Source organism: Artemia sp. Qi Xiang Cuo, chromosome 19 (assembly GCF_049724085.1).
Source record: "Artemia sp. Qi Xiang Cuo chromosome 19, ASM4972408v1, whole genome shotgun sequence".
Classification (NCBI taxonomy): domain Eukaryota; kingdom Metazoa; phylum Arthropoda; class Branchiopoda; order Anostraca; family Artemiidae; genus Artemia; species Artemia sp. Qi Xiang Cuo.
In genome coordinates, this window is record NC_142812.1 from 27,260,351 (window position 1) to 27,279,679 (window position 19,329).

Consider the following 19,329-nt stretch of genomic DNA (forward strand, 5'->3'; position numbering starts at 1 on the left):
GACCTCTACATGTCACAATACAAATCCTATTGTCTACCCTCGGACTTTCTAAGAAAAATTCAAAGTGTCAACAATACCTGATTTATTGTTAATTGCTGTCCATTAACGGTATTGCCTGGCTATTTGTTGAGTATCAATAAAACTATGAAAACTATTGAATTTTTTGACCTTCTTGCTCGACCTTATAAATTTTACACACCACACATCAGTATATATCTCGAAAGCATTTAGAAAAATATTATTCGAAATTTGACGAAAGCGCACGATCTGACAACTAAAAGCTGCGGTTTCAATGCACTCCCGTATTGTGTATTCTGATTCTACAATTATACTTACAAGTAATTTTTCCACAGTTATGGTGACAATACTCGTCTGAATGACTGTCTAGTGGAAAATATCCTCTCAGACCTATACAATATTGATTTCAGTGTCCTAAAAGTAAAGTGCAAACGATATGCTTATAAATTTGTTTCTTGATAAAATGCACATATATGTACAACAATATCTTTAAATCTTCACTTTAAATTTCTTCTTCTTCGATCTAGAGGTAATCTTCATGTACCAAAAATGCAGGAAAATCATATGGAGTCACTACATATTGATCTTGATAGACTGCAAAGTGAGAGTCACATTTTCTACAGTACAATGTAACTTCACTCTTGTCATATCTCTTTGTATAGTCAATGATACTATTTACATTCATATTATGAAATTCACGAGTTTCAATCTGTCTATTTGAAGCAATATCACATACAGTGTTTTCAAATGGTGAATCACATTCGGTAACTGACAAATAAAAATCACTTGGTTTATAGTCATTGTAGGCAGTGTCGTCACAACGATGACGTATAAACCAAATTGTCTTGTTACCCAAACAGTTTAATCTTAGACCTGATTCCTCTTCCCATAATATTCTAAATCTACGACGATAACAATCACGTAGAAATAAACTGAAATCACGTTCGGGATTCTTTCCAATCCTAGCGGGGTAAGTATTCTCCCACTGATCACATTTATCATAGTGACAATTGGAGCATATGTGTCCTCTAGGATAAGAGTCACACACCTCTTAAAGACATGAATTACATCCTTTAATTTGTACTGCATAGTCTCTATGTAATTTACAAGGATTACATAATTTGCACTTTTCACTATAGTCATCAATAATTGTATAATGCTCACATTGAATCCAACTGCCAAGAGTTTACATGCACAATGGACATATATAGAACATTTTTTGGTTTCCATTGTCACTTGACTCACTCACAGCTAAAACGAAACTGATCGTCCTTGTTCGATAAATTAACTGAGGGGAAATGGGGAGAGGAGTAGCTCTGTGACGTTACCTCTTTCGAATGGTGGGGTGGAGCCATCTACATTGAATCCATTGGCAATGTTTTCAAAAGTATATCCACGATAAGATTCTGCTTTGTTCCAATTAATATATCAATAAATTGAGTATAAGCACTTGAATCACATCTTAAAAGTTTCATAAAATTGTCCAATGGGGGAGAATTAGTCCTCAATATACTTACAAGTGTTCCCTGACGAGAGAATATCCTGCGTTGATGAGATAACTCGAGAAAATCATCATCCAAAATCAAATGTGTTTCCATAAACACTAGATTCTATCTAAGTCTTTCTTTCTCAAAGTTATTCATTTTTCAGTCCTCTCACTCCGACTGTTGACTCTAGACTATTCCTTATTCGTTATTATACACGTGACCCTGTTTCCCGTTATTGCATCAATAAAATTCAAAATCGATTACGCAATCAAGATCACGGAAATTCACTCCCCCTTCGATTACGCAATCAATTTCTCGGAAATCCATCTCCCCTAGGAACTCTATGCCCATATTTGGTGCCCCGTCACGAGTAGCACCCCCCTCTCTACTAAGAACCATATATTCCCCCAGGGTATAACTTCAAACGCCTGCCCTCGGGCCCAAGGGGGGGCTGTGTCGACCCCGGAGTTTTTGTTATATGGTCTTTGAACTATTTTAAATAAAAGGCTACCTCAAAGTTCTTATTGGATGGGTTTGAGGAAAAAAGAGCGTGGAGGGGGGGGCTAGGTTCCCTCCTATCTCTTTTGACACTTAAAAAGTGAACTAGAACTTTCAATTTACAATAAAATTAGCCCTTTTTGAAGTTAATACGAGCATACCCTCCATAAGACCCATATATGCCCCCAGGGCATAACTTACAACGCCTGCCCCCGGTCCCTGGGGGGTCGTGACAACATCGGAATTTTTGTCATATGATCTTTGAACTATTTTTAACAAAATAGCTATCTCAAAATTTTTATTGGATGTATTTGGGAATAAAGGGTTTGGGCGGGGGGAGCTGGTTACCCTTCGATATCTTTTGACGCTTAAAAAGTGAACTAGAACTTTCAATTTCCAATTAAATGAGCCTTCTCTGAAGTTTATACCAGCATCCCTTCCATAGGAATCATATATGCCCCCAGGGCATAACTTATAACCCTTGCCCTGAAGACTGCGGGGGGAGTGTACTACTCAAATATATAATTTCTAGAACTTTCAACTACGTTGAACAAAATGGCTATCTCAAAATTTTGATTGGATGTGTTTGGAGAAATGATGGGCGTGGAAGGGATGTTGGTTGCCTTCCAGTCACTTTCGACTACTAGAAAGGGAACTAGCCCTTTAAATTTCCAATTGAATGACCCCTTTCTCAAGTTTCTACGACAACACTTTCTATAAAAAAAAAAACTTATATGCCCCCAGGGCATAATTTATAACCCTTGCCCTGAGGGCTGTGGGGGGGGGGGGTTGCTATCCTCAAAGACCCAATTTCCTTAATTTTCAAATACGTTGAATAAAATGGCTATCTCAAAATTATGATTGGATGTGTTTGGGGAAAAGGTGGGCGTGAGAGGGGGGTTAGTTGCCCTCCAATCACTTTTGAGTATTAAAAGGGGCACTAGCACTTTGAATTTCCAATCGAATGAGTCCTTTTTGAAGTTTCTAAGACAAAGCTTCCTATAAAAACCTTATATGCCCCCAGGGCGTAACTTACAACCCTTGTCCTAAGGGCTGTGGGGGAGTCTTTTCGTCAAACACATAATTTCTTTCTGGAAATCAACTACCCTGAAAAAATGGCTATGTCAAAATTTTCATTGGATGTGTTTGGGTAACTGGTGGGCGTGGAAGGGATGTTAGTTGCCTTCCAATCACTTTTGACCCTTAAAAAGGGCACTGGAACTCTCGATTTCCAATCAAATGAGCCCCCTTGAAGTTTCTACGACGACCCATTCCATATGAAGTGCCTCTGGGAAAAAAAATAATAAATGATAATAATAAAACATTGGAGGCGTATGGCCTTTACTATAGGTAACACACAGCTACTTTCAAGGAGAGGATCGAATTTAGTTTTCATTATGTCTTCATACCTATCTTAAACAAATAGGGAGAATTACCCACTGAAGTTCCTCAATTGAACACAATGAGGCACTGAATACGTCAGAATGGCTTGGCAACGTCAAAAGGGCTATGTTTGTAGAACACCAACAAAAAATATGGCTAATATATTGTCACCGTAACAAAGAAAGGTGGATCTGTCCAATCTATTTCAGGGACCATGGAAAAATTGCTAGAATACTAACTTTTTTTTAGAAAATTGTCTATGTATCCACAAATAGAAAGTTATCATTGGTCTTGAAAGCCTTGGGATTGCGATGGCTTTATTCAAGGCCGTTTCTTAGGACATTCAAGAAGTTGGTGAAAACATAAACAGAATTAAACCCTTACAAAAGCGCAAAATAAACCACAGTTAACTAAGATTACATTTAGAATGCCTTCTATTATTGAAACAAATGTTCACTTAAAGCTTAATTTTGAACTTAAAGCTATGGTATTTGTCAAAAACGATGAATTAAAATATATATTTTTCACCCACTTCGCATTTACGTGTAGTAGAATTTTTTTTTAAGCCTTTCTTAAAGTCAAAAGTAATTTATGGATAACCAGCCTATCTCCTGTGCTCTTTTTGCCCCAGGGTACCCCTGCAACCCTTGAGATGCCTCAAAAGAGCCATTTCAGGATATAATTTTTTTCAGAACTAATTTTTATAAGACTTTCGTGAAAAAGAAATTTTTCAAAGAAAATTAATGAGTCATACTGAACTTAAGACCAGCAGAGATTAAGTCATATAATATTTCAAATTCAAAAAGACCAGAAATTACTATCAAACAATCAATAAAACCCAAAACGAACAGATATCAAAATAGTTAATCATATCCGACTTAAAGATAACAGATATTGACATAGATGATAAATAAATTCTAAAGGAATAAAAATTAAATTGAATATTTAAGTCAAACTTAAAGTGAACAAAAATTGATAGAAACAGGAGTTTGGCTACTGTCCCTTTCCTCTTCCCTAACTGTAGAATTTCTAAACTATTGCGATATTTGAGTTTTATTTAAAACTATATGTATTTTCAACAGTAGGTTTCAGTTTTTAAAACGTCGACGAAAATAAAAAAAAAAATGAATCAATATAACAATCAAAATGACTGGAAAGAACAAATACAAATAAACTGATTACTTAACATGTAATGATATTCATTCCTAGAAATCTCAGTAATTCAAGATTTTATTTAACTGTAATTTGTTTGTTTTCTTTAGTATTAAAAACATAAAAAATGTTTGCAATATATTTTGTTTTCAGTAAAGCGTAAATGACACAAAAGGCTTTTGAACATTTGTTAAAGTTCTCAGGCAGAAAGTTTGTTCTACTAGTAGAAGTAGTCGCAGTCGAAAGTAGTCGCAATCAGAGTCACAAGTTCTCGCTGTAGCAAGTAGTCGTAGTCGCAGGTGCAACCAGTCGCAGTTGCATCCCCAGTAGTAGTTGTGGTAGTGGTGGCCTAGAAAGTTGCAAGTTAACACTCTTAACCGTTTCTAAGATATTTCAGATAAACCCTTTTGAAAAACCTGGATACACATATCGTCTTTTTGATTCGGTTGAGCATCCCACTCAGCATTCCCTGAAGTTTCACCTTAATACCATAGCTTTTTTGAACGCAATCAATATCAAATATTACCCCTTTCCCAATGATAAATCCTTTATGTAATATGGCAATTCGCATGTGGCAAAACCTTATAGGTTTTTCTGCAGTGCAAAAGTGTTTCCTTTTTTATTTATTTGTGACTGTTAAAAGAAAAGTTGAATTTCAGCTTGTATATAAACAGTGGTCAAATTAAATAATTTATAGCCCTTGCCCAAGGTGTTGTTGGGGGCTTAATATGCCTGGGGACCTAATTATTGGACCTTCAAAATAATTTGAACAAATAGTTGATTTTTAAAATTTTGATTAGAGGAATCTAAACAGGACAGCTGGGGGAGAGGCTGGTTACCCTCCGATCAATTTTCAACATCTCCCTCAGCGTGCCGCGAAAGTTTCAACTGAATTTCCTTAGTCGTCTCAGAGATATTGCTTATGCGCCCTTTTGAGAATAAGAATGCATATAGTGTGTTTTGATTTTGTTCAATATCCCCTCAACATTTCCCAAAAGTAGCTGCAAGTATAAGACGTTGCCGTCACAAATAGTGGCTGCCACAATCACCAGTAAATGCAGTCGCAAGTACTCAAAGCCGAAGTCACAAGTAGCCATTGTTGAAGTCGCAAGCAATAAAATTTGCAAGTAGTCACCGTCACAAGTAATCCTAAACACAGTTACAAGTAGTCATAGTTGCAACCGTAAGTGGTCGTAGTCGTAACTCATCGGAGTTGTGGTCACAGTAACTGTAACAGTAGCAATAGCCCTGACAATTTCAAGCTAATACTCCTAACCGTTTCACAGATGGGGGGGGGGGGGGAGGGACATGACACCCCTGGAGGCATAATTGTTATACCTATCGACTATTTTGAACAAGATGGTTTCTCAAAATGTCCATCAGTGCCGGGGTGGGTATCTAGAAAAAGCAAGAGGGTCAGGTCACTTTCCAATCACTCTACAATATCCCGCTCAACATACCCCGAGACTTTTAGCTTAATACCCTCAGCCTTTCCTGAGATATTGCTGATATGCCCTTTTGACTGTTAAAAGAAAAGTTGAATTTCAGCTTGTATATAAACAGTGGTCAAATTAAATAATTTATAGCCCTTGCCCAAGGTGTTGTTGGGGGCTTAATATGCCTGGGGACGTAATTATTGGACCTTCAAAATAGTTTGAACAAATAGTTGATTTTTAAAATTTTGATTAGAGGGATCTAAACAGGACAGCCGGGGGAGAGGCTGGTTACCCTCCGATCAATTTTCAACATCTCCCTCAGTGTGCCGCAAAAGTTTCAACTGAATTTCCTTAGTCGTCTCAGAGATATTGCTTATGCGCCCTTTTGAGAATAAGAATGCATATAGTGTGTTTTGATTTTGTTCAATATCCCCTCAACATTTCCCGAAAGTAGCTGCAAGTATAAGACGTTGCCGTCACAAATAGTGGCTGCCACAATCACCAGTAGATGCAGTCGCAAGTAATCAAAGCCGAAGTCACAAGTAGCCATTGTTGAAGTCGCAAGCAATAAAAGTTGCAAGTAGTCACCGTCACAAGTAATCCTAGACACAGTTAAAAGTAGTCATAGTTGCAACCGCAAGGGGTCGCAGTCGTAAGTCATCGGAGTTGCGGTCACAGTAGTTGTAACAGTAGTAATAGCCCTGAAAATTTCAAGCTAATACTCCTAACCGTTTCACAGAGGGGGGGAGGGGGTTGTTAGGGACATGGCACCCCTGGAGGCATAATTGTTATACCTATTGACTATTTTGAACAAGATGGTTTCTCAAAATGTCCATCAGTGCCGGGGTGGGTATCTAGAAAATACAAGAGGGTCAGGTCGCTTTCCAATCACTCTACAATATCCCGTTCAACATACCCCGAGACTTTTAGCTTAATACCTTCAGCCTTTCCTGAGATATTGCTGATATGCCCTTTTGACACCCAATACATTACTTACTTACTTCACAAAATTAACTTACTTACTTGACTGAAGTCCAATCCAGCCTTTGTGACTGTGTTAGGACTTCTTTTCTTCCAGGGCTGAAGGCAGCACATTCACGACATTTATCATTGACATATTGTCGTAGAGCATGCTGGATGTTTTTTTTACTACTAGGTGTTTTAGCCTCTTGTACTCGTCCTTATTCTGTCGGTTTACTCTATTAGTGTGGTCACACTTTCACTCGCAGAGATCAATGATTTTGGGGATGATCCAAGGTTTATCCAAGTGAGACTAAACTACTGGGATTTCCCTGGCAGTTTCTCTAATGACGGATGCGCTTTCGTCAACCAATGGTCGATATCTCCTGCCGTTGAAGCTTTCATTGGTTGGATGCTCGACAACTAATTTGTGAGTGTTGTTAAATACCTATTTTTTTCTATGTTTTTCAACAGATCAACATGATACCTTAGTAAGTTTTTCTTAGACAGCTCTTGATTCCAAATACGTATACAGGGCACCGACGTGACCAGAACGTGGTCTGAGTCAAAGTCATCACCGGCCGTGGGAACTGTGTTCAATACTGATGATTGCCATTGCTTGTGGACAAGTATTTTGTCTATCATGTTTGCATTGTGGCCGTCAGGGGATCTCCAAACTTACTTGTTTTCGTTCTCTATGATAAAACATGGTGTTCATTATGAAAAGTTCGTTGTCACGTCAAACATCAAGGATTATTTCCCCCCTGTGGTTTTGCCGCCTATGGCAAAACTTGCCCATGACGTCTGCAAGTCCATCGCTCAAGTGTTCGACAATACTTTTGAAGTCCCCGATCACATACAGAAAGTCTTAGCAGAAGTCATTGTACATAAAGCTGGACCATCTGCCCTTCACAGTTGTTCCTCCAGGAAGGGATCTTCTTCTTCGGTGATGTACAACGCCGAGCAAAATTTTTATTGCTGGGGAAAGGTGTGTGACCATCAGAACATGTCTACACACCGGTGAGCACTATACAGTGTACATCAGAGGAGCCTTCCTCCTCCTCCACCTGTATTTATAGCCCCTGGGTTAGGGTGCCCAAGCTTCAATTTTGGACCTTCAAGGACTGGGTCCACCCATTGTTCACATCTCCTACTCCTTGGAGGTGCCCAGAGGGGAACACATCTATAGTGTGTTCCCCTATCCGCCACCTTGGGACGCGCTGAGTGGCCTGGACGTAGCCCCTACTGATAAGGTGACTCAGTAGGCCAAGTACTCAGCAACAAGACGCAACACTATGCAACAGGAAAAATGATCTGACCTGAAAAAGTGACTTTGTGGCTAAAAATATTTTTTCTTTTTTTCCTATTTTTGTGACTAACAGAAGTTATAACCATTATATCTTCCATAATCACAACCTCCAATAACATAAGAGTAAAAGTCCCAATAGCCAACCTTATATGTAAACAATGAACAACTTAAAAGACGTACAGCCCTTTCTCTTGGGCTGTAGGGGGCTGTGTCATATACAGAGTCAAAGTTATTTGACCTTGGTCTGCTATAAAAAAAATGGCTATTTAAAAACTTTGATCGTATGGCTTTGGGGAGTGTGGCTAAAAAAGGTGTGGTAGGGAGGCTGGTATTTTTTAATCATTTTGGCTCTTAGAAACATCACTAGAATTTTCAATTTCTAATCGGATGGGTCCCCTCCGAGGTTTTTACGACTGTCCTTTTCACATTAAGTGGACTAATTTTCTAATACGGCACTTTCTTAAAATGAAATGAGTATTTTTATTTAAAAATCTTGCGTATACCTTAAATTAAATGAATTAAAAACAAACTACAGATCAAGGAACTATCGTGTTTGATAAATTTAATTAATCTTATGCGTTGCTAAACAACCTTATTGACTTTGAAGTTTATTTTATCTTACATTCTAAGATTAAACTTACATGAGTTTGCTTCAAAATTTCTTCATCTTCCTTATTGTTAAAATTCTATAAATTTTGGCCTGTTTTTGCACTAAACTATTATAAATTGTATTTAATCAATACTCACATTTGTCCTCTATTTATACCTACTCCGTTACGTATATTTTTTCATTTAATTTCTATAATTTCCCAAAGACTTTGTAATAGCCCCATACAATTATTAAATGATTTTGCTTCACCAAACATAACATTATAGTACAGAAGATCAAACAGACGTTCCACAACTGCTGAATCGGAAGTTTCTGTTTGTTTTTCTAAATTGTATCTTATGGATTAGTATATTACAATTTCTTGCTGTTGGATTTTATTTTTAAATTTCGTTGGTTTCCCCCAAAATAATATTTCCCACAAGAACAAGGTATTCTATTTACACCAATTTTTATGTTTTTTTGGAATTATATCATTCCCTGAATTTAGTAAAGATCTTACACTTGTTTTGGGTTTAAAAGCAACTTTGATATTTTGTTTTGAATTTTTTAATAAAACTGAGATAAAAAAGATAAAGATACGTAATTATTTTTTATCAATTTTATTGATATTTTTTAAAATATTCGCTGGTGTTCCAGTAATTATACCAGCTCAACTAAAAGAAAACTTAAATGATTTCTAAATATGTTGGATTTAAATGGACGAGCAAAAATTTCTACAAAGAAAAAGTAAATATTTCGGTTAAACCACCTCTAGCATTTCCAGCATTAAATAAGCCAAGATCAGATCAGGAAATAAGCCTGATCAAGATTAGGGAAACAAGCCAAGGACGCAATTCAAGGAAGTGTAGGCGATGGGGCGAGGATTTTTTTTTATTTCTTTTTACAAGGGTAAAAAAAATTAATTTTCAAAAAAAAAATTGTTTTTTTCACCAAAATAAAGATATTTTACCAAATATAGGAGGATAATTACACCACTCTCAATTGGTGCCCTGTGTTGGACATAATAAGGGGACAAGTTAATTATTTTGGTAGCAGCAGTAAAAGCTAAAAAAGCTACTAAAGGTGACGATTTTAAAAATCTATTGAGTCTGTTGAAGTGGCTAATTATCATTTTAGTGATTTTGTTGCTAATTTAGTGTTTTTTTTCAAGTATCTAGTAATTTTTCTGCTTATGTAGTGATTTTTTCAAGAATCTAGTTATTTATTTTTTCATCTATTGGCAACCCTGCACAGCAAAGCCAGCCAACTAAACAAAGCTGAAAATCGCTTAAAGTCTTTGCCCTTCTTTTAAAGCCTTTGCCGCGCCATATTCTTTGCCGCGGCTTAAAGACGCGGCAAAGAATATGGCTTGAGATGGGATGAAACATGCTTTGAATTAGGACTGCCAGATATTTATACATTGCCCTGTCATGGGAGCCCATAAGCTGAATTCCAGGGGGGGGGGTAAACATCGTCTATTTGGCACTTTTAATGCTATATAATAGAAATCTCAGAACAAAAATATAAAAATAATGCAGCATCATTCAGCCAGAGGGGGGGCGGGAGCTCTCCCCGTCCCCCCCCCCCCCCATATGGGCGCCCATGAGCCCTGTCAATTAATCAGTGGTCTGGCATTGATTCCCCAGCAAAGCCTGGAATATCATCCTTGGGTACTTTTCTCTCGTGACAAGTACCCTCGAATGTGACGCAGCTGACGCTTAAGAAAACCGCCAAAATTTGAAGTTTCAGAACGTGATAAGATTTTGTGAATTTAAAATATTTGAGAAAAGCATGGCGGTAAGCTTACACTGAGACATAGCGGTATTTATCCTTATTTTTGATCGATCTAGAGAGACCTGTCCATCAAATTTAGTCTGAATCCATATTTTACTCACTTAATCTTGCTATCCTGGCCTGAGCTGTTCTCTAAACAAGCTAAAAAGCTCTGAAAAGAATTTCAGAGCTATGTATTTACTCTCTTTATAAATTTAGCAGGCATGCCTAATTTTTTTGCAAGATTCTTTATCTGAACTTGCCATAATAAAACATAAAAGGTAGCCTAGCACCATTTTATTCCCTAATTCAACAGTCCTTCCTAATGTAGCCAATCAGGCTAGTTGCCATCATGATAATTACAACCCTTCTCCTCTCCTCTACTCCTTAAGTATAGGCCTAGGTTATATGCAATACTTTGCTTTTTTTAACTTGACATTAGGTTATAGATCAGCTGTTAATGAGGAATAAGCACAAAAAATAACAGGTTGAACCAACAAAGTAGCTTATTTTTATATGTAGTCTATATACAGGCATTTTTAGTCTAAATTTATGCTACAAGACAAAAATCAGAAATAAAAATTATATTATACCATTTGATTTCCTGTTCATTACACCTTCCTAATATACCTATAATAAGCTAATTACTACCATTACAGTTGCATTCCTGTGCCCAATCCTCTATCAGGGCAAAATACAGGCCTTGTGGTGAGAGGCACTTGTGTCAAATCCTAACCCATTATGGGGTACCACCTCCATGTTGAAGATGCGGTAATGAGGTGTGTGGCAGGAGGCACTGTTCCCCGTCTAATGATGCATGGCAATGGATTTATGGGCTTTGTTGGGCTAACCACCTGTCAAAGCTTCTTTTACCTGGTTATGATTAACAATAAAAAGCCTCGGACCAAACAGCCATTTTGACAACAACCTGTAGCATGTCCACCGACCATCCAAACGGACCTGTTTACTGTAGCCCACTGCAAAATATGAGGTCTCAGATCTAAGTTTGACCAGTTCCTACATTTAGTGAACTCGGTCCAGCCATCTATCATGTGCATCACTGAGACCAATCTAAACCAAGAAATTCAGAGCAGTGAGGTTGCCATACAGGGATACATGCTCCTCAGGCAGGATTGAGAGCATACTGACGGCGCTAAATATGGAGGAGGAGGTGTCACTGTTTATATACAGAGCCATATACCTTATTCATGCCGGAACATACCAGATTCAGCAGGCAAAGAAGCTCTGTGGGTCAGGGTGACCCTCCCAAATAAATCCATGATTATTGGTACCGTGTATAACCCTCCAACTTACCAGATTACCAGCTACCTTGAAACCTCCCTTGAATATATTTGGGGCAAGTATGCTAAGTCTGCCATTATCCTTCATGGAGACTTCAACGTCCATCATAGCATGTGGCTTTGCAGCAAAAATACTGATAGGGAAGGGTTGGACTTGTATGATCTATCTCTCTCTTATGGGCTGGAACAACTTGTTGATTTCAACACAAATCATGGCCCAAACGGATCATCTTGTCTTGACCTATTCCTTACAGATCACTCTGACTCCTTTAAGGTAGACGCTCATGCTTTCACCAGTGACCACGTTGCCGTCATTGCACGTGGAAACCTACGTATTCCGTCTCCAGTAAAGCATGAACAAACAATCTGGCTATACAAAAGAGGTGATTGGGACAGTTTGAGAAACACTCTTTCTTCTCAGCAGTGGAGAGCCTTCCTCCTGGAAGGCCCAGAGAAAGCTGCAGATAAGTACCAGCAGGCCATAGTTGACTCTGTCAAAAAGCATATCCCTTCAAAGCGGATCCAGGTGTCCAGTAAGGACAAACCTTGGTTCAACGCCCAGTGTAAGAAGACAATCCGAGCAAAGCAAAAGGCACACAAGCAATGGCTACTTTCAAAGAGCAAAGAGGACAGAATTGCATTCATAAATGTGCACAAAGATGCAGTTTGAGCAATTTGGCAGTCCTGGGTTTAGTATAAGGAGAAATTTGCCACCAAGCTTCAACTTGCTTCGGCTAAGAGTTGGTGGAAAATTGTCAAGGAGGCTTTACTGTCATCCAAGGGGACCATAATTCCTTCTCTCCAGAGTAACAGGACAGAGGTACAAGATGCACAGGCAAAGGCTGAAGCTCTTGCTAAGGCTTTTGCCAAATTCTCGAATCTAGATGATGACAGTAGAGAAGCACCAAAATTCTCTGACCAAACTGACACTGTCCTGGAACATGTGAATTTTTTTGCTCCCAAGATCCTTTGCATTCTGCAACATCTGGATGTGACCAAAGCCACGGGTCCTGACAACATACCAAATGTTGTCCTCAAGTCCTGCAGTGCCAAACTAGCTGGACCCTTGTCATTGCTTCTCCGGCTGTGCTTTTGCTCCAGAACCTTCCCACGAATATGGAAGTCCGCCCATGTTATACCTACTCTAAAACCAGAAGGCAATCCAACAAGCGTGGGCTCCTACAGGCCTATTAGCCTTCTCTCCTGTGTTGGCAAAGTCTACAAGAGTGTCTCCAATAAAACACTTCATCAGTACCTGGAATCAAATGACCTTCTAGGCAATCGCCAATATGGATTCAGCCAGAAACGCTCAACATTAGACTGCCTAGTGGCCCAGTATCAGGAGTGGATAGAACTACTGGCAATGGGATACGACATCAGGCTACTATGCTTTGACATTGCAATAGCTTTTGACAGAGTATGGCACCGTGGCCTGCTAAAGAAACTATGTGTATGGTGTTTGTGGATGTCTGTTAAAAGTGATTGAGAGCTTTCTTTCCAATTGTTCACTGCGGGTTGTTCTTGATGGGATTATTTCCCGCGAATATCCAGTGAAAGCAGGGGTACCCCAGGGCAGTGTCTTGGGACCCACGCTCTTCCTTATCTACATAAACGACATGTGAGACAGCCTTGCAAACACTCTGCATCACTTTGCCAACGATACCACGACACGCTCAGCCATCCCTAAACACGAAGACCCAACACAAGCCTCCCTTTCCCTACAGATGGATCTTTTGAAAATTAAAAAGTGGTCTGATGCATGGATGATCAACTTCAATGCATCAAAAACAAAGGAGCTTCTAATTACCCGATCAAAGGTGCCACGTGAACAACCCAGCTCCATCTTCAAAAATGAAGCTATAAAGAGAGTTGACGAGCTTCGTCTACTGGGGATTCATTTCTCCACCGATCTCTCTTGGAACAACCACCTTGATTGGGTGAGAACCTCCTGCGCAAGAAAGCTGGGAGTTACTCTTTGCTGCAAAAACCTTCTTCCATCAAGCTGGATCATCCCACTCTACAAGTCTTGCATCAGACCCATAGCTGAATATGGATGCCCGCTATTTCCTGGTGCTCCGAAAACGCTGTTGGCACTACTTCAAAAGATCCAGAATAGGGCGGGCTGCGCCTCTACACAAGAATTGCTCCAACCTCCAAATGAAAGGTTTGATGTAGCGTTGAGGGCTGTTTTCTACAAGTACATGAATTCGCCTCCCTCAGACAAGCTCTCTCGAATTGTGCCCCCCTTTGTCCAGCCGACTAGGCAGACACAAAGGCACACAGCTCGGTCCAATTATCTAAAGGAGGATACGCCAAAAACCGAATACTTGAGAAACAGCTGCCTCCAGTATTGCACTTCTATCTGGAACAATCTTCCTGTGGATATTATTCTCGTAAATCCCTCTGTTGACTCTTTCATAAGAAGGTTGAATAGACATTTAAATCCTCGAAGCCATTGAAAGAGGTAAATGAATAGCGGCATATCAAATACTTTGAAGCACCTGGCGCAGTGAATATTGGAATAAAAAAAAAAAAAAATGTTTGCTGGGTTTTTAGATTGGCTATAGCTTATTTAGGGTTTTGAGCCAACTGTCTAGGAAAAATTAGCACAAAAAATACTGCAAACTCTTTCACCACAGTTATCATTATATTTTGAAAGAGTATTAAATAGGAACCAAGTAGCATGTTTATTTTGGTCTGTCTGTCTTCTGTTTTACAACACAGCCTAGCCTAAATTTACCCAGAAAGTATCAGTGAAAATTTTCAATGTCTAACTAAGCATTTTATCCACATTTTCATTTTGTTTCAGTTATATGTTTATCCAAACATTAGGGGAGAGGGTCAAATTTGTCTTTTTTTTTCAATTGTTTCAATGGAAATACACAAAAAAGCATTTTTCCAATAAAAAAAAAATTGAAAGTATTTTCTCAAAATCTAGGGGATACACAGGCCAACTCTGCCCCCCTCCCCCCAATAGATGCCACTGTAGAAAGGAGGTAGAAGAGCTTAGACACAATTTTATTTTATCAAAAATATTGTACTAGAAAAGATTATTGAGTAGGAAATTAGGTACTTGTGTATTAAACATACTCTTTTATATACTGTATATGGAATGTCAAACTGGAGATGCTACAGACACCAGGACAGATACCCGACAGACTGGTTATTTCAATAGACTACTATTAAGAATTGGAATGCATAGAGTAGTTTTCATTGCGCTTATGATATTTAAACTGTTGTTTTTTGGAGTTTAGGGGGGGGAAAAGGTATGTAGGTTAGGTTATGAATTTAATATATGGTATGCTTTACCCAAGATGTTTTTCAAGATGTTTGGGCCTTTAGAGCAGTGTCTTTATGATTTCAGGCAATATTTTTAAGGGGATACAATTAGAAGCACTGGTACAAATATTCTGAAAGTTGCAAATACTATTAAATTAGGAAGTACATGACTCAATTGAATGCTATTTTCAGGAATTATTTCAGAGCCCAACCTCTGTACAGTATTGAAAACATGCTTTCAAGCTCTTTTCTCTGCTTGTTTCCTTTTACTAAGTCTTAAGAAAAGTTCTGAGTCTCCAATATTTAGGGTCTCCAAACTTACCTGTTATAACTTTGGCAAAATAATATGATTTCTTAATTTTGGTTAGACTCAACTTTTCTTTGAATCTATGTTTGCTAAACACGATGACAGTATTTTTTTTTCCAATGTTATAAATCAGACTAGGATTCTTTTCATGTTTAAGATACATTTTTAAGATTCTTTAAAATTTTGTAACTCCCAACTCTGTGTGAGACTCATGGTTCACAATGTATTTTATATCCTCTTCTGAACTTAACATGCTCTGGAGATGACCCCTCTTTTTTGATCCTGTAGATTGCCCATTCTCAAGGAATGAGTGGGTCTATTAACCTGAGTTGAACAATATACTGGTTGCAGCATGATACTACAAAGACTTGAAACTCCTTGTCAGTGCTCTAGATGCTGCTGGAGGTGAGAAGGAATCTAAAAATGAATGGTCTGAACTGAAAACTATAGTTATAAAATCATTAATTTATTATATTCAGAAAATTTCTACTTAATGGATTTTGAGAGATGCCTAAAATTTCACTAGATCACAGCACTCCTCCACTAGTACAAGGCTGTAGCCCTAGGCTAACTGAGTTTCATTATTTTTTTTCAATTGATATTATGAACCAAGTGTTGATGAAACATAAGTATACCAATAAATACTAACCTGCAGACAATGTTTAGCCTAGGCGTATATGCAGGCATTGGAGGAGAGGGGGGATGCAAATGCAACTAAACTGGAATTGCCACAAAATGTCCAGTAAACAGAAATGTTCTAATAAAATGTGAGTTTCTGAAAGAATCAAACAATGTGATGAAGTAAGATTTGTACTGCTATATGGTTCAGAAGAGGCCTTTTCCCAAAATTCTATATTTGGAAAGAAGTTGAGTTAGGTGAATGATACTTTAAGAAATAGACCTTACTCCTAAATAGTGCCATAGTAAGGTCTTTGAAGAACCTACCTCTGTCCACTCCCCCTCCAAGTTATTTCCCCCCTTTGATAAACTTAGACAAGCCGTGGGTAATCTTGGTGGACTACTCCCCTTCTAACTATCTACAATAACAAAAAAATTCTTACACCATGTTTCTTGCATCAAAATTCTCACATCGTCTTTGAATTCATTTTATTTAGGGTCTCCAATTGCCTTCAAACAGCTCATAGAAACTCATAGACTATTTGAATTGCCCTTATTCCATGACTATCTACCTTAGTTCTGTCCTAGCATGGATGGATGGATGATAAACTATCTGTCAACAAGTGAAATGACATCATTTTTATACAACTCTGAAAAAGGTTTATGCCAGCTTTGCCTCTCACTGAGACTATCAGTCTTGACTTTTTCTCCAATTAGCCACGAATCCTAAATTTTTCATCACTTGACTTTAATTCAAAAACGTAACCTGACATCATATTTATACAATCTAGGTCTTCTTTGAATTTTTGCTGAAGATGCTTCTTCTGTCCTCCCAGATCTGGTCTCCAGGAGGGTGCTGGTTTCACATGAATATATCTTGACATATATTACCTTTGGGGTGATGCAAGGTATGGTTGGAGGTTACCTCTTATGATGAAAGACGATAGCTCTTCAGACCAGCGACAACAGCTTCTTACTTTGCAATTGTGAATTCTAAGCCACCTGTTGATTCAGAGTATATAAATAAGACAGTGGTGATTGAACGCATCCAATACCTTTGCCTCCTCTTTCTTGAACAGCCATTTATTGAAAGCATACAGTGGTAGAGCTCTACCAGATGCTATGTAGATTCTTACTCTGGTTTTTGTTGAGATCTCCCATCTGGCCCATAGCACCTTTTTATGACTGGTGAAGCCCTACACCCTTGATATGCAGGTAGAATTTTTTTTTCAGCTCCATCATCTGGTGTTACAATAAACCCATGGTACTTGAATTCCTCATCAATTGGTTTGCTGTCCAAGATGATTTAAGCCAAAAGCAGAGTGGTTGAGGTTGAGGGGCATCATACTAGTGTTGGAGCTGCTTATGGTGAGCCCAATTTGCTTCAAGGCTTCTGAGACACCATCAACCATGTCTTGCAAGCTGTCAGTTGTAGTTGGATTGAAGAACACCATCCATTTGTCAAAGAATAAATCCATTTTAATTTCTTGGGGTAATATTTATTATTCAATCTATTGTGTAGTTGAATAATATGGGATAGGGGGCATGCTTTTTTAACCCCAAACTCAACTAGAAACTTGGGATGTATGTGCTTTGAAGTTTGTTAATTAGGGAGTCAAAAGCAGCAATTAAGCTAATGAAAGTGATTAACAGTGGTATATGATATCTATTGTACTGTTACTGGATTTTGAGTATCTGCTCTTGGCCGTAATTTTTATGCATATATACCATGTATTAGGTACAGAATAGAGTGTTAAGTTTTATTTTTCAGGGAAAGTTCAGGTGTCAAAATAAATCAATATATATTATGTCTACCCAGATTTTCAAAAGGGCATATTTTGTTAAAGGCTGTTGAAAAATTTTGTCCTACATACAAATAGTAAGCTAGAATCAGAATTCTTAAAGAGAAAAGCCAAAAAACCTAAAAAACATTATTTTCTTAACCAGTGAAAAAGGTTATGTCAATTAAAAACAAACAGAATTTTTTTTTTTTAAACTTTCCACAAAAAGATGTTTTTCCAAAGAAAAGTAGAGCTACATTAAACCAAAGATGAGCAGAAATAAAGTCAAATAGTTTTTGAAGCATAAAACTACCATAAATCACCATCAACAAAAAAATGAAACCCAAAATGAACGGAAATTACGATAAGTAACTAAGTCAAACTAAAAAAGAGCAGAAACTAAGAGGAGTAGGGCTGCACCCCCCCCCCATGCCTTCTAAAAACCAGAACAAAATTTAACGTCTAGTGAAAACAAAATACATTTTAAATGTTTTATCTTTTTTTACTTTAATAAATCCAAATTACTAAGACTTTCAGGAATGAATATCAGTATATATATATATATATATATATATATATATATATATATATATATATATATATATATATATATATAGTACCAGGAGACTGGCGGCTTTGCCACTAGGCCCCAGCACATGGCATGCAGCAGGCTTCTATATATGGATTCCCACTGTTGCTTGTCATCTAAACGCAGACAATTTGAGCCTTTTATTGAGGTCATGGCGTCCAAATAGACCTTAAATTAGAAGTAGAGCCTTTGTTGTTGTTTTTAATTGTTCTGGTGGTGGGACAAAAACTGCTTCTTTTGCCTCAGCTTGTCTTTTGTCATTATGCTAGACATATCGCCTATCCTTTGTTTCGTTTAATTGTTCAGGTGGCGGGACAAAAACTTCATTTTCTTCCAACGATTTATCTAGTCCAAATTTTTGATTTTCAAAGGTATGGTAGGCATTAATGACCACCCTTATTTCTTTTAATTGTTCAGGTGCTGGGAAAAAACTTCTTCTTTTGCCTCGGCTTGTCTTTTGTCATTATGAAAGATATATCGCCAAACCTTTGTTTCTTTTAATTGTTCAGGCGGTGGGACAAAAACTTCTTTTTCTTCCAACAATTCATCTAGTCCAGGTTTTTGATTTTCAAAGGTATGGTAGGCATTGATGACCTTCTCCTTGTCAAAATACTAAACCCTATCTTTATTGCTATCATTTTGACTCGTTTTGATTCTTGCTGTCCAGGTTGATTTTCATTGACTCACTCACATGTTTGGTGTCACATGTCATGTTTTTGGATTTTGATCACTTCAGACAATTTAGCAGTGACCTTTGCTTTAGCTGCCCGTATTGGTGTTGTTGCAATTGATGATCTAGGTTGTCAGTTTTCACATCTTATCACGTTTGATAGTTCAGGTGTTGGTTCC

General features: G+C 37.9%; 1 protein-coding gene across 2 annotated transcripts in view; it reads left to right on the top strand.

The window, feature by feature from the left end:
- The first annotated feature begins 10,581 nt into the window (after nt 1-10,581).
- LOC148940678 (uncharacterized) overlaps nt 10,582-19,329 on the top strand; it is a 74,641-nt gene continuing 65,893 nt past the window's right edge. The window contains exon 1 of one of the 2 annotated variants that reach the window (XM_089105620.1): nt 10,582-10,653. Coding sequence is in view for 1 of the 2 variants with exons in the window: in XM_089105617.1 (XP_088961743.1) it covers nt 10,624-10,629 (6 nt within the window). In the remaining variant the exon portion in view is untranslated. The remainder of the gene's footprint in view (nt 10,654-19,329) is intronic. The other variant, XM_089105617.1, reaches the window with a different exon arrangement.